Below are 19,827 nucleotides of genomic sequence, written 5' to 3'. Positions count from 1 at the left end.
GTTTGTTCTGCAGCATTCCTCGGTTACTAAGGAAACAGCTGGCACACACACACACACATGTATTTTCACACACACACACTGAGACATGACCAAACCAGTCGGGACAATCCTCGGAAACGTGAGCTGGAACAAAGTCTGAACACAGAAACAGGAAATACTGTCGTCCAGTGCCGCAGAAGTAAAGCCGTGAGGACAAAAACGAACAAATGAGAGACAGAATTAATGACATAGAAACAAATCGATAAACAGATAAATTAATCAGAAAAAGTGACAAAAAACAAATTTATCAGAAAACAGAAAGAAATTCAAACGTTTCTCAACTCAAATAAGATGAAAAGTTAACAAACAGAAACATTTTGTCACAGTTTGAATATTAAAGATAAAATATGACAACTCATATCATATATTTTCATTATTGATTAATCAACAGTTATTTTTCCAATTAATCGCTTAAACTTTTAATTTGTAGTTAGTCATAAAAAAAAGAGATTGTTTGTGTCAGACGTTCAGTTTACTGCCGGTGATCAATAGTGCATCATGGGAAACTTCACATCAGGAAACATGTTGATCAGAAATGACTGAAAACATAAACGCATGAATTAATATTCAGAATCTGTGTTCGAACTCATCAGTGTGTCCTCGCTCACCCAGCCTCTCCTCCTCGTTCTCCCCTCATTTATCTCTCCTCCTCCTCCTCCTCTTCCTCCTCTTCTCTCTGTGATGATTAAAACTCTTGTTTTTCTAATCGATTCTGCTCAAGGACCATTGATCTGCTGACACACACACACACACACACACACTTGTAACCTGGAAATGAAATAAAACCAAACCTCTCAGATTAAATTGATCTCTGGAGGAAATCACTGTTTGCCTTTTCTACATGTGAAGGTCGGTGGACTCCCCTGGTTTGTCATCGGGAGACAAAAGAAACGACAGATTTCTTGCTGATGGTGATAATATGTTCAGTTACTTCAACTAACAATACATCTGTTTTATGGTCAAACTTCATTTTGTAACCATGTTTTAGTTTGGCTGAATATCTCAACAGTAATATAAAACATAAGACTGCAGCTGCATCATCATCACGGGGGGGGGGGGCAGTAATTTAACTCCTCGTTCAGGACGACGTGTTAACCCTGGTGACGGGACAGGACCTGGTCTGGAACAGACGTCAGGACAGAGACTAAAGACTGTTGATGGGACAGTCTGACTGAATGAAACAGACTCAGGCTAACAGACTCAGGCTAACAGACGGGCTAACAGACGTGTCTGTAGAGACCAGCAGCACCGACCTGCAGCTGACATCACAGCAGACCAGCTGATGGGCTCTCGCTGTCCTCGTGGCTTTCATGTTTCTGTCGTCTGATTGGTTCCCAAGCAGGCCGATATGTTGCTGTTAGCATGTTAGCATCTATCAGATTAGCGACAACAGTATGAATTATAAGAATTATAAGAATTTATTTGTATTTATTGATTATATTTGTAAGATTCTGTATTTCATTTTCCATTCAGTTTTAAATCTTTCCTGACTTGACTGATCGTGCCGGCTGGTTATGACTGGATCGTTTTAGTTTTTCTTTTTAATTAATAAGACCAGCACCAGCTAGCATTAACGTACACAGCTCATCGGTCATGTGTCTGCTCTGTCGTCATGTCGCCGAGTCGATGTTTGTTGTATTAGAGTCACTTTTTTGAACTAAACTGAAACTAAAATAAGAATTTTAATTTGAAAATTAGAACCAGAATACGTAGTTTTTTTTAGGGAAACTACAAAGTGAATGCTCTGTAAAATAAAGTCGTACAGAGAAGATTCAAACGTGCGTCAGCACATCTCGAGGAAGACGCAGAGCTGGAGAGACACTTTTTACAGCGTAGAACCGGATTCATTAACACGCTAACAGTCTGAACGCTGTCTGACTGACAGCTGAACAACCAGCCAATCAAGGAACATTTCACTGTTACTGCTCTCCTGCTGTTACCATGGAGACGCCCTTCAACCCACTGACACACACACACACACACACACACACACACACAGTAAAAAAAAGACGAGTAATTTGAATTTCATAGAAACTTTACAGAAACAGAGACATAAAGGAAAGTGAATCTGGAGAAGCTCGGCTGATTGACAGCTGTAGTCATGACACACACACACACACACACACAGACACACACACACACACACACACACAGACACACACACAGGCTGGATTTTGAGTTTCAAAGCTTTAAAGTGTGACACCACGCTTTTATTCTGAAGTCTTCCAATTATAGATTTTTAACTGTCGACAAAATGAGCGATTTGTCCACACGCACACACTTGCACACATACAGCTTATTTTTCCTCTTCGATGATGAATTATGGATTTGCTGCTCTAATATACTAAAGAGTCTTTTATTTTCTTATCTTCTTATGTCAGCTATGGATTTCCTGTTTGCTGCTCATTAAAAGGGGGCGTCGCCCGCTCACACGATCCTTTTATCTTTTTACTGCCGTCTTTAATGTCGTCTTTGCTGTTTATTTAAATGCTTTCTTTTTAAAGTCTGTAACTCCCATCTGGTAACCTTACATGTGCTTTTATTTTGACGTCACACTCGCCCTGAACACATTGGCACAGTTACACTTTCCCCACATTTATCCTGCTGGTCACAAAAACTGACTTTATCAGTTATTACTCATTTATAAAATCCCCTCTGCAGCAGCACTCACACCCTCTTCCTTATTATTCTTCTTCTGCGGCTTTTTTGTTTTTAGCTCATAAGCCATTTATGTTACATATACCGTTCATATCGATGTATGCGTAACTGTATGTAGTTTTTTGCCTTTTCATAAGATTTGCATATTTAATAAGCTATTACTGAAAACATCAACATCTCTTGCATTTACATAATTTTTGAGGGTTTTAATTTCCTCTCTGCCTGCTGTTCTTACCGTCCTGTCTTTATTTGGAAGTCTGGAATTCATTACTGCGTACTTTGAATACTTTTATTTTGTTTCCTGTGTGTGTTTATGAGGTGTCACTTCCTGTCTGCAGGTTCCTCCTTCCTGTTTGTGAACACATCGGGTCGTTACGGCGGCCAGCGCGCTCAGCTGCTGCTGCCGCCACTCAAAGAGAACGACACACACTGTGTCAGCTTCCTGTTTTACCAGGCAGGAGGCCGCGAGGGAACCACGCCCGCCACGCTCAACGTCTACGTCAAAGGTACAAATACTGCAACATGGTACTACATTACTACACACTCAGGTGTGTCTGTGTGGAGGCGGAGCTCTCAGGTGTGTCTGTGTGCGTGTGTCTGTGTGGAGGCGGAGCTCTCAGGTGTGCCTGTGTGGAGGCGGAGCTCTCAGGTGTATCTGTGTGCGTGTGTCTGTGTGGAGGCGGAGCTCTCAGGTGTGTCTGTGTGGAGGCGGAGCTCTCAGGTGTATCTGTGTGGAGGCGGAGCTCTCAGGTGTGTCTGTGTGCGTGTGTCTGTGTGGAGGCGGAGCTCTCAGGTGTGTCTGTGTGGGTGTGTCTGTGTGGAGGCGGAGCTCTCAGGTGTGTCTGTGTGCGTGTGTCTGTGTGGAGGCGGAGCTCTCAGGTGTGTCTGTGTGGGTGTGTCTGTGTGGAGGCGGAGCTCTCAGGTGTGCCTGTGTGGAGGCGGAGCTCTCAGGTGTGCCTGTGTGGAGGCGGAGCTCTCAGGTGTGTCTGTGTGGAGGCGGAGCTCTCAGGTGTGTCTGTGTGGAGGCGGAGCTCTCAGGTGTGTCTGTGTGCGTGTGTCTGTGTGGAGGCGGAGCTCTCAGGTGTGTCTGTGTGGGTGTGTCTGTGTGGAGGCGGAGCTCTCAGGTGTGTCTGTGTGCGTGTGTCTGTGTGGAGGCGGAGCTCTCAGGTGTGTCTGTGTGGGTGTGTCTGTGTGGAGGCGGAGCTCTCAGGTGTGTCTGTGTGGAGGCGGAGCTCTCAGGTGTGCCTGTGTGGAGGCGGAGCTCTCAGGTGTGCCTGTGTGGAGGCGGAGCTCTCAGGTGTGTCTGTGTGGGTGTGTCTGTGTGGAGGCGGAGCTCTCAGGTGTGTTCACAGTGTTTGTGTCTCCTGCAGAGAACAACAGTCCGCTAGGAGTCCCAGTCTTTAACTCTTCAGGCCCCGCCTACCACATCTGGAAAGGGGTGGAGCTAGCCGTGTCCACCTTCTGGCCCAATTACTACCAGGTAACACACACATGCACACACGCACCTGGTCTAAAGCTTGTTTCAAACTCGATGTGAAAACCCTTTCAGACTCTGTCCTGAAATTACAACTACATGTACATTTCACTGTTAGTACGACAGATAGTACTACTGATAATACATAACGTACAATAATCACAGTATTTTAAAACAGTTATGATATTCAGGCTGAACTGCTCCTCTGAAAATATCCAGAAAAATAAGAAAATAAGATGTTTGAGTCATTGAGTTTTTAGGATGGAACAACACACACACACACACACACAGACACACACACACACACACACACACACACACACACACACACACACACTGGATGTGGTTGATCCGTATTGAAAGCTTTTTTATGTGGCTTTAAAAGCTCTGTCATCTCTAAACCGTATGAGGGCTGCAGCTAATTGGTTCACCACACACACACACAGTAACACTCACACACAATAACACTCACACACAATAACACTCACACACACACTAATGACACGCAGTGTACAGCAGCGGCAGGAAGTGAAACTTCTTATGCCAAAAAAGATCTTTTCCTCCAGTCGGCACCTGCAAGACAACAGCACAGGGCAGAACAGTAAAGGTGCAGCAGGTGTAACTCTGTAGGAACTTTATCGTATATAACTGACATATAATAACACATAACCAACTATATATTAACCAGAGCTGAAACAATTAACCGTTTAATCAATTAGTCAATCGACAGAAAATTATTCAATTATTTAAGTCATTTTCAAGCAAAAACTGTTGGTCAGAGAGAACAAGACATCTTAACACGTCCGCTTGAGCTCTACAGCCATTTTCACAATTTTCAGACATAAAAACAAAAAATGTATAGTTTAATCAAGAAAATAATCTGCAGGAGAAGGATTTTAAATTCTGTTCTGGATTTTACAGGGAGCCAGTGCAGAGAAGCTAATATTGGAGAGATATGATCTCTTTTCCTGGTTCTTGTCAGTACACGTGCCGCAGCATTCTGGATCAACTGGAGAGTCTTAAGGGACTTATTCGGGCAGCCTGATAATAAGGAATTGCAATAATCCAACCTAGAAGTAACAAATGCATGGACTAGTTTTTCGGCATCATTTTGAGACAGGATGTGCCTGATTTTTGCAATGTTACGTAGGTGAAAGAAGGCAGTCCTTGAAGTTTGTTTCATGTGGGAGTTAAAGGATGAATCCTGATCAAAGATAACTCAGAGGTTCCTTACGGTGCTGCTGGAGGCCAGGGCAATGCCAACTAGAGCAACTATATCTTTAGATAATGTGTCTCGGATGTGTTTGGGACCAAGTACAATAACTTCAGTTTTGTCAGAGTTTAACATCAGAAAATTGCAGGTCATCCAGGTTTTTATGTCCTTAAGGCATGCTTGAAGTTTAGCTAACTGGTTAGTTTCATCTGGCTTGATCGATAGATATAATTGGGTATCATCTGTATAACAATGAAAGTTTATGGAGTGTTTCCTAATAATACTGCCTAGAGGAAGCATATATAAGGTGAATAAAATCGGTCCAAGCACAGAACCTTGTGGAACTCCGTGACTAACTTTGGCGTGCACGGAGGACTCACCGTTAACATGTACAAACTGAGATCGATCTGATAGCTAGGATTACTTGTTCCAGTCTCTGTAATAGGATGTGATGGTCAATGGTGTTGAACGCAGCACTAAGATCCAACAAGACAAGTGCAGAGACAAGTCCGTTGTCTGATGCAATTAAAAGGTCATTTGTAATTTTCACCAGTGCTGTCTCTGTGCTATGATGCACTCTAAATCCTGACTGAAAATCCTCAAACTATTGTTATTTAGAAAGTCACACAACTGATTGGTGACTGCTTTCTCAAGGATCTTAGAGAGAAAGGGAAGGTTAGATATAGGTCTATAGTTGGCTGAAACCCCTGGACCAAGAGTGGGCTTTTTAAGAAGAGGTTTAATTACAGCTACTTTAAAGGACTGTGGTACACAGCCTGTTAATAAAGACAGACTGATCATATCCAGTAAAGAAGTGCTAACTAAGGGTAAAACGTCTTTAAGCAGCCCAGTTGGGTTTGGTCTAAGAGACAGGTTGATTGCTTAGATTAAGAAATTGTTGAAGTTAAAAAAGAGGATATCTCTGGTTCTGCTGCATTGATTCTGATCCTTAAATCCTCATTAGATTTCACAGGAATCAAACTTTACTGCAACAACAACAACAACAACAGCTGCTAACTGGTTCTGCAGAAATATATCTGAGTTTGTTTGATACAACTCGACAGTTTGAGGACAAATATTTGTCTCTGCAGGTCAACACTGAGTGTGTGTCGATATGTCATCAGCTTTGAAAAGGCAGGAGGTCTCTCTCTCACACACACACACACACACACACCTACACACACACTTTCCTGTAGGGAGTAAAGTGATACAGCTGAACTGTCTCTCACTGCTTTCACCACAGAAGAAGAGAGATTGATTCAGAACAATACAGCCAATCACACACACAGGTGTTGTGGGTTGTGAACAAGCTGCAATTACACCCGTCCCATCATCACAGCAGGCGTCACTAATTAGCTGCATCACCATGGCAACGACAGATCCACCTCATTAGAGTGACAGAGTTAACGAGAGGGGGGAGGGCGGTAGAGAGCCAGAAACAAAAAAGAGAAGGAGAAAGGAAAGAAGGACGGATCAAAGGAGAGGAGGATTTAAAGGGCAGGAAGAAGAAAAGGACAAAAAAGAAAGAATAAAAAAATAATAAAAAGTGAAAGAGACACAAAAACAACCGAGTAGTGAAACAGGAAGTGAGTGATGTCACTGCAGGAAGGAGAAAAGAAGAATGAAGGGAAGAGGAGTCAGAGCTGAGAGGAAGGACAGATAGAAACAGAAGAATAAACCAGGAGGAGGAGGAGGACAGACTGACAGTTGGAGGGAGGAGAACTTCCTGTTTCTGGGCATCAACAGGAAGTGTGTGCCGCCGGTTTCCGTGGCGATAAGACTGTGGCATGTACATGTGCGCACACACACGCGCACACACACACAGGTGAAGGCATTACATCATAATCAGTAATGTTTCCAGGAGTTCAGATCCTAAAAACATTCAGCATTAATAATAATGCTTTTATTTTATTGGATTCTTTCATTTACATTTGATTTATAGAGCGATTTTCAAGATGCTTTACCTAACAGATGATAAATAATAAAAACACTCTAAAAGAACATAGCAGGAGACATTAAATCAAACATTTAAATCGGTTTTCAGTAACTTATTGATCACAGACATATCGGTGCAGAAGTCACCCCAGGTCCAGTGTTTGATCCAGGATCGCTGGTGTCAGATGAATGGAGTTTGAACTGAATCCGTTGTGAGAGCTGGTGGAGTTCTTTAGGACAGGGGTGATGTGGTCACGGCAGCGAGTCTCGATGTCCTGGAGTTTATTGAGGACTTTGGATGATTTACCATAAAGAATACTGTTGCAATAATCGAGTCTGGGTGTAATGAACGCATGGATCAGGGGAGGCAAGCCGTTTTTCAAGTGGGAAAGTTGTTTTGTTTTTTGGTAGAGATTAGCATGGTGTTCGAAGGAGAGGTCGCTATCAAAAATGACTCTGAGGTTACGAATGTGTGTGTGTGTGTGTGGGGGGGGGTAGAAATCGTGGGTAATTTTCGGGACTAATGATGATTAAATCGGATTTAGTTTGGGTGGAGCAGGTCAGGGTGGGGTGAGTTGCAGTGATGAATGATTTAGTGGACATGCAGAGGCTGAACAGGAGAGGACTGAACCCTGGGGGACGCCTTGAGATGGAGGAGGAGTGGTGGAGGAGGTGCAGCTGTTGGGCAGAACCAGTGTGAGGAGGTCGTTGGTGACTTTGAGGAAGGATGTTTCTGTGCTGTCCTGCGTGAGGAATCCAGATTGAAACGGTTCAAACAGATCATTGGAGAAGAGGTGGGCTTTGGGTTGAGAGCCAATGATGCGTTCCAGTATTTTCGACAGGAAGTGGAGGTTTGGAGGATATCAGGGTTGAGTCCAGGTTTTTTGAGGATGGTAGTGATGGCAGCCAGTTTGAGTGGTTGGGGGACAGAAGAAGAGCTGAGCCTCAGAACAGACAGTTAAAAACAAATGAACTGACATTTAACATGAGCAAAAATAACTAAAACCAGACTTGTAAGAAGGTGGGGTCCAAGCACCTGGTGTATCTGGGAACTGAAAGCACACTGGGGCTGATTGTGAGGGAGATATTGCCATCTAGTGGCCTAAAAGCTGGCAGTATAAAAAGCACAGGAAGTAAAAAACAAAACAAACGTAAACTTTGTCAGATTTTCTCCAACTTCTGTATGACAATTCTTGAGAACATACCAGATTTTCATTTCAAATCTGGTGACATTTGAGCAATGTGGTGGTGAGCTAAGAGCTCATTTCACCACCTAATTTGCTGTGAAAGATACCAAATTTGTTGTTGTATGGATAATTAATTGTTGACCTGGAGCTAAAATGTTATCATTAAAGATTTAGAAATGTGTGACAGCACCACCTACCCAGAATACTGGAGGACAAACTGGGTATGAATAAAAAGTCACCTATTGTCAGATTTGCACCAAATTGGTAGATGTGGAGCACCCAGAGTTGGCGTTGGTGTAATCCCTTAGTCCTGACTTTGTGTAAAGCTCCATTTTAGCCTCTTTTAGCTTAGTTTCAGCTCCCTCTTAGATTAAGTATTGACATGGTCTACAACCTGTTTTAGACTTGGTTTAAAGTCCCTTTTAAACATGAGTTCATCATAAGCCTGATTTAGATTGGGTCTTGACTGGGACTAGGGAGCAACACTTGTAGTATAAAGAACAACTTTATTGTGAGACCAACGTGTTTCGGCTTCTGGCCTTTAGGAGTTTTGAGCTCTTCAGACTTTTTCCATTGTCCCAGAAATCCCTACTCTGCTTCTTGACTGGGACTAAAGATTTTACACTTAGTCTTACCTCAGTCTAAATTACCTTTAAACTCAGTCTTAATCTAGTTAGAAAACCTCTTTTAGAAACATGCATGTCTTGGTCAAAAGCCCCTTTGAGACCCAGTCTTGATTTGTACATAAAAAAATCTTTTAGACTTAGCATTGGCTAGGTCCAAACTTGGTTTTAACTTGGTCAAAAGACCCATATTTACTTGGTATTGACTTTGAAAATACAAACCCCTTTTCAGGCAAAGTCCCAGCTTTGTCCCCCTTTATAGCTAGTCTTAACTTGGTCAAGAATCTCGGCCTTCAGTTTAATGGAAAGTCTCTTTCATACTTGATCTTAACTTGAAATGTAGTCTTGACTTGGTCAAAAGCTCCAGTTAGAGAGATTTATAACACAGTCGAAAGCTCTTTCTATTGTTGATGTTAGCTTGGTCTGAAACCCATTTTAGACTTTTCAGCACCCCCTGGACCCAATAATAATAACAACACTAATACTATTACTACTACTACTGGTACTACAGCTACTACTACTATCAGTAATCATACTGATAATCCTGATATTGATCTTTGTGTCAGGTGGTGTTCGAGGCGGTCAGCACCGGTCAGAGAGGAGTTCTGGCCATCAAGGACATTACACTGCAGGGACACCAGTGCAGTAAGTAAACACACTATCTCACACACACACACACACACACCAACACACACACTCTCTCACACACACACACACACCAACACACACACTCTCACACACACACACACTAAGAAGGCCCCGCCCCCTTGTAGAACAGGCTCCTAATTGGTTAACAAGGTTTGGCTTCTTAATTGGATAACTATGTTAAAGGTTTAGCTGGCATCGTAGAATCAAGGTCAGTGTGTGTGTGTGTGTGTGTGTGTGTGTGTGTGTGTGTGTGTGTGTGTGTGGAGACAGGGGAGCTCATTAAAATATAAATTGATTAGCATGGACTTTGATCCATCTGTTTATCTACCTGCCCATCTGAAGACTCGCATTTTTGATGTTGCTTTGTTATGTGAACAAAACATACACACACACACAAACAACGTGCATTGTGTGTGTGTGTGTGTGTGCGTGTGTGTGTCCGACAGTGTGTGTGTTTGTGTGTGTGTGTGTGTGTTTTTCAATCAGTTTATTGGACAGTGTCGAGGTAAAAACAGGCAGCAAGAACCAGTTCAGGTCAAGGATGCACAAAACACACACACACTCTGCATCCTCCACGGTCCATTTTCTGATTGGATCGGTGAGATTTCCGCTGCCTGGTTCAAGAGATCAGGGAAGAGGTTAGCCGTCACCGTGGTGACATCGGTCAGGTGATGATGTCATCAGCGTGCGACCTCTGACCTCTATATTGTGTATGTGTGTGTTTCCTCAGTGAGCACGCCTCACTTCCTGCACATTAAAGGCGTGGAGGTGAACGCAGGACAGACGGCGACGTTTCACTGCACCGTCAACGGACGACCGCAGAGCAACCTGCTGCTCTACCTGCAGGTACCGATCAGTGCTGATCAATACTGCTTGATCCGTATTTTTCACCAAACATTATATTATTATTCTGCTTAACTTTGTTTCTAAATCTTTTAACATCTTTATGTTGTCAAATAATAATACCTTCATTGTTTTCACAGAATTCATGTTCCTTCTTATAGTTTGATTACATTATTTCATTTTAGTTTTGTGTTTATAAACTCCACATATTTTTAACACGCTAATTCTGTTGATGTAATCAGTAAATACTTTGGTGTATACAGCGCATGTTTATTAATATTTTAATGTGAATATTTGGTGTACTGTGTGTGTAGTATGTGTGTATTGTAGTGTGTTTGTGTCTGATGTTTTGTGTTTTCTGGTCGTCAGGGGATGGGCGGTCGTCAGGCGGTCGTCAGGGAAACCAAACCTGTGAACGCTCGCCGTTACGTGGCGAGCTTCGACGTGGAGAACACGACTAAGGGCGACTCCGGACGCTATCGCTGCATCGCCCAATCAGAGCGAGGAGTTGGCGTGTCCTCCTACGCTGACCTCACAGTCAAACGTGAGTCCTGTCCTCTGATTGGCTGCTGATTGAAGGAATTTTATTTTTTACTTTCATTTTACTTTTGTTTTATTTGTGTCAATTTTCATTAATTTCTCTTGTTTTAAGTTTTACTTTTTGGTGTTTTTTTGATTTAGACTTTTTAAAAATCTGGTTTACATTTTTTGGTGTTTTGATTTCAAATGTTTTAATTTCGATTGTGCGATTGCTGAGAAACAGAAAATGAAAGAAAGAAAGAAAGAAGATGATGCAGATGAGAAGAAGCGATGAAATGAGCAGGAAAAGGAAGCAGACAAAATAATAAAGAAAGAAAAGGGTTGAAAAGACCAACAAATCCAAAAAAATATTTGGTTTACAGTCGTAGAAAAGAATGAAACGATAAAACATCTGCTTGAGAAATGACTGAAACGGCCAATTAACTTTTTGTGAATCGATTATTGATAAATCGTTTAAACCCTAATTTGATCGCTCCAGTGATTTTCGTAATTTTTTGACAAACAGGGTTGGAGTAAAACAGCAACTCTCTCCTATGTCTCTTTTTTTTTGGGAGTAATGTGTTTCTATAGAGAACTCACAATGTTTATCTACATTGTTTTAACTACGTCACATGTTTTAACCCCCTTATATCGAATTTAATTCATTTTAGAAACGGTTCTCACAGATTATGTCAAAAAACTTTTTTTAAATCGACAACGAAGGTAAAAATTTGGAGATATTTTGGTGAACACATTTATCTCGTCTGTTGTTCGATAATGTGATATAAGAGGACACCTGTCTCACTCTCCCCCTGTCTCTCTCTCTCCTTTAGATCAAAGCTGCACTTTGTCATATTTTTATTTTAATGACTCCGTCGTCAAACGAGGAACAGTTTTATTAAAGCTGCTCACCTCATTACTGCACTGTGAATGTGTGTGTGTGTGTGTGTGTCAGGTTAAAGCAGAGCCTCATTAGAAAGTCAGTTTGCTGTTTAAAAAGAGAGAATCAGCGGCATTTTGTCAAAGAGTGTCTGCGTTTGTGAGGATGAATCAGTCCAAAGTAAAAGCCCCCTTTTTCTTCCAGCCTGTCAGAGCGTTAGCGCGCTAACCCTGGCTGCTAACACACACACACACATATACAGTGTGTTAATGATGACTCATTAAACGAGGTGTGTTGCCGTGTGACGGAGCTGTCAGACAGCTCAGAAACATCACTTTCATCTCAGCCTGTTAAAGGAGAATTCTGGGTATTTTCCTTCCCCATCATGTCGATCTGTTCTGTACAAAGAGACATGGGGAACAAAAGGGAAGATCGTTTTTAAAATTTCTGTTCTCTTTATCTCAAGATCATAATCTTATCTGATAGTGTTGATCGATCACCTGTATTGATTATTATGTCCCCAATTTGTATTCTAGGGATCTGTGACGAGGTTCTAGTGGTCCTTGATTGGGTTCTGGGGATCTTTTAGGGGATCTATGAGGAGGTTTTAGTGGTTTATGGTCGTCCTTGATGAGGTTTAAGAAGTCTGAAATGCAGTTCATGTGGTCCCTGGGGCGATTTTAGTGGTCCTAATTGAGGTTCTATAGATCTTTCATGGGGTTCTAGTGGTCCTTGATGAATTTCTAGGGATCTATATGGGATTTAGGAAGGTTCGAGGGATCTGTGAGGGTATTTCTAGTGACATTGGTGAGGTTCAAGAGATGTGTGAGGAGGTTCTAGTGGTCCGTGATGAGGTTCTAGAGTTTCTATAGTGTAATGCCTCACATGTGTTGCAGCAGCTGAGTCCTCAGGTGCGTTGTGGTTGTAGAGTAACAGCTGCTTTTTACAAAGTCACAAACAATCTGATCTTTGTTGGTCATTTAGAACCAAAATACTTCCTCACTCTGCTTCTCACATGCTTCGGTGTCCTGCTTATGTGATAAGCTCGGCTTTTCTCGCTAGTGTCCTCCTCCATTTTTATTGATGAGCTTGATCAGTTTAAAAGTAGAAAACCAGCTGTTGGATTGCACAAAGAAAACAAGAGTGTTTGTGGCACCAACGGCTTTCCGTAGCTTCGGTTTGTGTCCAAGGATGTGAGGAGGAAACAGATCAGACTCTCTGACTGTCTGATATCATTCATAGCAGAGCCGATCAATACTGGGAGAAAGCTCTGACACACACGCATACACGACATGTTTATGTGTGTGTGTGTTTCATGTTCTTATATCCCGGTGGGGACTTTAACCTGAATGCACACTAACCCAGGGGGACTTGTGTCACTGTGGGGACAAACATTGAGGGTAGAGACTGTTTGAGGGTTAAGACTTGGTTTTGGGGTTCAGGTTATAATTAGATTAAGGTGAGGGTCAGGGTTAAGGTTAGGCACGTAGTTGTGATGGTTAAGGTTTAGGTCAGGGGCTAGGGAAAGCATTATGTCAACGACTGTCCCCCACGGGGATAGTGAAACAAACGTGTGTGTGTGTGTGGGTGTGTGAGGGACAGTCGGGTCGATAGCTTGTCTGATCTCTCTGCAAACACACACACAGTGACAGGTGAGGAGGTGTTTGTAGGTCACATGACCCAACACATATCCCACAATCCCCGCCGGTTAAACCCCTGATTGAACTGTCACTCAAACTGTGTGTGTGTTTTGTCTCACAGGTGAGTATTAATCTGAAAATGTTACACGATAAACACGCATCATTACACACGTATCCTACTTATTGCGTGTGTGTGTGTGAGATGAAGTGGGTCAGGATGAAGTAGAGCAGCACCACGGGGGATTCTGGGTAATGGAATCCAGGTCTGCTGTGATTCGCCGAAGGTCACGAATATTAATTAACTCATTAACTCCTTCCTCCCTCGTCAAGAGAGATCAGTGAAACCCTGGTGTGTGTGTGTGTGTGTGTGTGTGTGTGTGTGAGTGTGTGTGTGTGTGTGTTTCATGTTCTTACATCCCGGTGGGGACTTTAACCTGAATGCACACTAACCTACAGGGACTTGTGACACAATGGGGACCTAAATCTTTTTCCCCATGACTGCTTTTTGAGGGTTAAGACTTGGTTTTAGGGTTCAGGTTACAATTAGGGTTAGGGGCAGGGTTAAGGTTAGGCACTTAGTTGTGATGGTTAAGGTTTAGGTCAGGGGCTAGGGAAAGCATTATGTCAATGACTGTCCCCCATGGAGATAGTGAAACAAACGTGTGTGTGTGTGTATAAAACTGATCCTGGTTCTGTTTGTCCCTCAGAGCCTCCCGTACCGATCGCCCCTCCTCAGCTCACAGCGGTGGGCGCCACCTATCTGTGGATCCAACTCAACGCCAACTCCATTAACGGAGATGGACCAATCGTTGAGAGAGAGGTGACTATTGATACAATATTGATCTGATATTGATTTTTGAGTACATTCTAGTGGTTCTCAATAAGGCTCCAGTCATCTCTGATGAGGTACTAGGAGTATGTGAGGAGGTTTCCATAGGAGGGATCCATAATGAGTTTCTAGGGGTCTGGTATGGGGTTCAATCGTTCCTTGAGTTTTACTGGTCCTTGAGGAGGTTCTAGTGATCTGTAATGGGGTTCTAGTGGTCCTTGATCTACTCATCAACTATAACTACCTGCTGAGCTTCTAAAGATCCTAAATTTGTTTAAAGTGGTTCTTGATGAGGATCTGTGAGGGGTTTCTAGTTGTCCTTCATTGAGGTTCTAGGGATATGTGATGGTCCTTGAGAAGGTTCTAAGCTCTGTGAGGAGCTTCTTGTGCCCCCAGTTTGTATTTTAGGGATGTTTAGCAGTCCTTGGTTTGGTTTTAAGGATCTGTAAGGGGGTTCTAGCTGTCCTTAAGAAGTTCTTGGGATCTGTGAGGGGTTTATGGTCGTTCTTGATGAGATTTAAGGGGTCTGAAATGCAGTTCAGGTGGTCCCTATGGCAGTTTTACTGGTCCTAAATGAGGTTCTATAGATCTTCATGAGCTTGTAGGGGTCTGGCATAGAGTTCAGGTGGTCCTTGATGAGGTTCTAGAGACCTTTTATGTTAGAGGGGTCTGCAAGGAGGCTTTAGAGATTCCTAATGAGGTTCTAGAGGTCTACAAGGAGCGTTTTAGTTCCCCTAAAGAGGTTTTTAGGGATTTATGAGGGTTTCTAATGGTCCTTGATGAATTTCTAGGCATATGTGAGGAGGTTTTAGTGGTCTGTGAGGAGGTTGTATTGGTCCTTGATGAGGTTCTAGGGCTCTGTGAGGAGGATTTAGACATCTTGGATGAGATTCTATGGTTCTTTATGGAGGTTTTAGTGGTCCTTGGGGTTTATAATGGTGCTTGATGAGGTTCCAGGGATCTGTGAGGGGGTTCAATGGTCAGGACTCATGCTGCTGTGACGACTTTATTCACTTATACATAAAACAACATGTATTTGGATGGATTATCATCCAGTGTAGAGAGTGCTGATTTAACATGTAAATAACAAATCATTTGTTTTTGAGGTGGAGTACCGTACCATGTCAGGCATGTTGATCGACACCACGCCCGTCGATAAGCCCACCCACAAGATCGGACACTTGGACCCCGACACCGAGTACGAGATCAGCGTGCTGCTCACCAGACCCCTGGATGGAGGCACAGGAAACCCCGGACCACCACTCAGAGCCAGGACCAAGTGTGCAGGTAAGTCAGAATCAGGTCACATGGTCAAAACATGCAGCCAAGTGATGATGATGATGAATGCCTTTTTTTTAATCTTGGATCTTGAATCTTGAATCCGATCGTCTTCTTAAAGTCAGTTTTCTGTTGTAATGTACTGTAATATCTGCTAGCAGCTAGCGGCTAACTGCTAGGTTACGCTCACACTGAGCTCATTAGGAGGTTAATGGTGGAGTCATTAGCATGCCGTGCTAGATTGCGTTAGCGCTGAGCTCATCAGGTGGCTAATGGTTAACGGTGAGGTCATTAAGGCAGTGAGCCAGGCTCGGCTTCGTTAGCACCGCACTCATTTGCTCTTAATGGCTACAGTGTACACATCAGCATAGCATACTAGTTGTTTACCTCATCCATCTCCTGAGTGAAGTGAGTGTGTGTGTGTGCCCTGTGGGTGCAAACAAACAACAAACAGCATGTGATTAGCAATTAGCACGCTAATTATACAGGTGCAACAATGTTACTGCTGCTGCAGGTTTATCTGTTTGCTATTTTAGAGGGTTTTTTTTTGAGTTTTCATCAAGTTTATAACAATATCTTAATACTGTAGACACAGAGCATTTAAATTAAAATATTAATAAAAAGAAACTACATTTTTAAATAATAAACATTGGTAACTAAGTAAAATCGAAATTAAAATAAGAAATAATAATAACATAAAAATGTGTGGCTAAAGAAAAAATAATTAAATAAATACATACAGAGAATTAAAAAAACATAAACACAATTAGTTAGTTTTTCCTTAAACTGAACTTCACCCCTTTTATGTTTCTTATATTGTTATTAATCTTTTTGCTTTAACAACACTGTGTTTTGTGATTTCTGCCAATAAATCAACTTAATTAAATTTTATTTATACAGCGCCAATTCATAACAGAAGTTATCTCACTGCACTTTTCCTACAGAGCAGGTCCAGACCGAACTCTTTATAATGTTATTTACAGAGACCCAACAATTAATCTGAACTGAATGGATGCAGTTATAATTTTAAAATATGCCCTTTGTTTCCATCAATAATCTTCAAAAGATGCGGAAATTCAGATATGAAGCGTCACCATCACACACAGACCAACGGGATTTAACATTAAAAATAGTCAAAGTGAAGAAATTATAAGTAATTTCAGATAATTATTATTATGCTTGTATTTTTTATAATGTTTAAGAATATAGAGAATAATTTCTTCCTATATAATAATGTACACATTTAGGGATTGTCCAGGTCTGCTGTAGACGTCCGGTCTGTTATTATAAGAGAGGAAATAACTGTGTATGTGTGTCAGGTTTCAACATGTCAGACCTGCTGCTACATGATTTCAACACCTCTCGGGGTTGTGACCTGTCTCTGGTATGTTCTCATAAACACAAACTGCAGCTGACCGACATGAATACCTGTCTGTCTCTCTGTGTGCCCCCCCACCCAGGCTGATGTAACCCCCCCAACAGGCCTCAAACACACAGGTTCATATCACACACTGACTAACAGGGATCCTTCATTCAGAGGCACGACAGGAGTTTTAGAGCCATTGATGGAGTTCTGGTGGTCCTTGATGAGGTTCTGGTGGTCCTTGATGGAGTTCTAGTGGTCCTTGATGAGGTTCTAGTGGTCCTTGATGAGGTTTTGGTGGTCCTTGATGGAGTTCTAGTGGTCCTTGATGAGGTTCTAGTGGTCCTTGATGGAGTTCTAGTGGTCCTTGATGAGGTTCTGGTGGTCCTTGATGGAGTTCTAGTGGTCCTTGATGGAGTTCTGGTGGTCCTTGATGGAGTTCTAGTGGTCCTTGATGGAGTTCTAGTGGTCCTTGATGAGGTTCTGGTGGTCTAGATGAGGTTCTAGAGGTGCTTGAAGAGGTTTTATGGATCTGTGAGGAGAATCTTGGGGTGCTTGGTGTCATCCTTCAGGTTTCTGATGAGGTTCTTGGGGTCCTTCTGGATGTTGTAGGGTTCTAGATCAGAAAACAAAATCAGTCTGTCAGTCTGATTGTTCCTTTGTTAACCTCCGCCCCTCTGGGACTGTCAGCAGATTAAAACAACCACTCCTCCGGGATCAACAGCAAGAAACATGAAGAAAGAAAGAAATGTGTGTGTGATTGACAGAAAGACACACACACACACACTCTCTCAGTGTGACGATGTTCGCTCTGATAACACCCATCTCTGTCTTCAACTCACTTTTATTTATTCATTTTACTTCCAATAAATAATTAACCAGCCTCTGTTTGTCTGTGTGTGTGTGTGTGTGTGTGTGTGTGTGTGTGTGTGTGTGTGTGTGTGTGTGTTTTAATAATTGATCAGTGTGTCCATCATACAAGCTTTAGGACTTAGAGCTCAGTGAGGCGACTCAGCGTGGTGGCAGATAAACAGGAAGTCACTGTTAGTGGCTTCATGTTTCATCATTTAATATTCTGCTTTAATGTCTCTTCATATGTGATGTCATAGTGACCTACGTCTTTGCCCCGGGCCGTGACCGAGACAGCTCAAGCTAGCTTTAGCATTGTTGTTGTTAGCATTGTTAGCTTGTCAGAAGAATGTGAAGAACAGTGAAGAAGTAAAAGCTGTTAGCTGCTGCTTTATTCTTTCATCTCTGTTTACAAAACTGACAAACTGCGATCAGAACAATCTAAAAAGTTATTATAATATAATTTATAATTAACATAAAATCAATGACCATGAGAAACAAACCGAAGGCTTGTAGCAGCAACATCCCTCCATGAGATGACGTTTTATCCATCATGAATATTCAAACAAACTACGTCAGAGTTTAAAAACCACATAAGGATCTTCTCACTTCTATATCAGTTTTATTTCACTTTTCCTCTTAAATTCTTTAGGATCTATAATATATAAAGCTCTGTTCACAAAGTCTAAATGTAATTATCAATAATCACTTCCTGCTGAAATGCGTCAAATTTACTGTCAAACATTTTTTATATAACACCATAACAATGTTAATAAACAATATCTGGTTTCTATCGAGGTAATTATAGGTGATTATTGGGTTACTTTAGGCTTTTTTTGGTATACTAAAATTATTGTAACCAATTTCATTTATTATTTGTTTGATGGAGTAAATTTATATAAATGAAGAAAATAACATTGTTGTCACACCAACAGTGTGACGTCTGAGATGCAGGAAATAGTCCTCTTCTCGCTGACGTGCGTCTGAACCGGATTTGCAAGAATATGAACCGAGAACGAAGCATTTATAGAACTGGGATTGGTACAACACACACACACACACACACACACACACACACACACACAGCTCAGCATTGGTCATGAAATAAAAACATTTTTCTGTGTGTGTGTTAACATCCATTAAAGTGCGTGTGGTGTTTGTCGAGGCTTTTAGAAAATATCATATAAATATTTCACTCTCATTCTCTCTGCGTCTCTTTTCACCTCAGATTTTCACGCTCTGCTCGTCCGCTCGGATTCTTTTAGTGCTTTTACTTCTGTTTTTTATCCTTTTATTCGTTTTACTGTCTGAACTCTCAGCTTTCTGTCGGTCCTGCTCAGTTTGTCTGTTTCAGGACGGTTTTATTAGGTTTGTCCGACGCTAGCGCCGCACTGTGGAACACTTCAAAATATTCACAAAATCTACAAATCTTCATCGCCATCATCAGACAGATCAGAGAGTTGAAGGAGGCAAAGACACTGAGGCTCCTTCTCAGAGTCAGAACCTGCCTGAGAATCCTGCTGTTTCTAAGTCTCCTTCAGTCTCACAGTGATCCAGAGACAGCTGTCTGTCCGTCCACGGGTCCACTGCAGACAGGAGCTGCTGACTGCTGGTTCGGCTGCTCTGATGGGACAGTCTGACTGCATGTGAAACAGACTCAGGCTAACAGACTCGGGCTAACAGACGTGTCTGTAGAGACCAGCAGCACCGACCTGCAGCTGACATCACAGCAGACCAGCTGATGAGCTCTCGCTGTCCTCGTGGCTTTGATGTTTCTGTCGCCTGATTGGTTCCCAAACAGGCCGATATGTTGCTGTTAGCATGTTAGCATCTATCAGATTAGCGACAA

General features: G+C 42.2%; 1 protein-coding gene across 1 annotated transcript in view; it reads left to right on the top strand.

Moving 5' to 3' along the window:
* The window catches only part of LOC122867087 (receptor-type tyrosine-protein phosphatase mu-like), a 152,199-nt gene that overhangs the window by 46,697 nt on the left and 85,675 nt on the right, over positions 1-19,827 (top strand). Inside the window, exons 3-9 of the mRNA XM_044177454.1 lie at positions 3,036-3,203; positions 4,068-4,177; positions 9,696-9,774; positions 10,508-10,623; positions 10,990-11,164; positions 14,367-14,479; positions 15,595-15,775. Of these exons, the coding sequence (XP_044033389.1) occupies positions 3,036-3,203; positions 4,068-4,177; positions 9,696-9,774; positions 10,508-10,623; positions 10,990-11,164; positions 14,367-14,479; positions 15,595-15,775 (942 nt within the window). The remainder of the gene's footprint in view (positions 1-3,035; positions 3,204-4,067; positions 4,178-9,695; positions 9,775-10,507; positions 10,624-10,989; positions 11,165-14,366; positions 14,480-15,594; positions 15,776-19,827) is intronic.

The sequence above is a fragment of the Siniperca chuatsi genome, linkage group LG19 (assembly GCF_020085105.1).
Source record: "Siniperca chuatsi isolate FFG_IHB_CAS linkage group LG19, ASM2008510v1, whole genome shotgun sequence".
NCBI classification, from domain to species: domain Eukaryota; kingdom Metazoa; phylum Chordata; class Actinopteri; order Centrarchiformes; family Sinipercidae; genus Siniperca; species Siniperca chuatsi.
The sequence above is the reverse complement of the archived record's forward strand: the minus strand, read 5'-3'. Positions and strand labels throughout refer to the sequence as shown.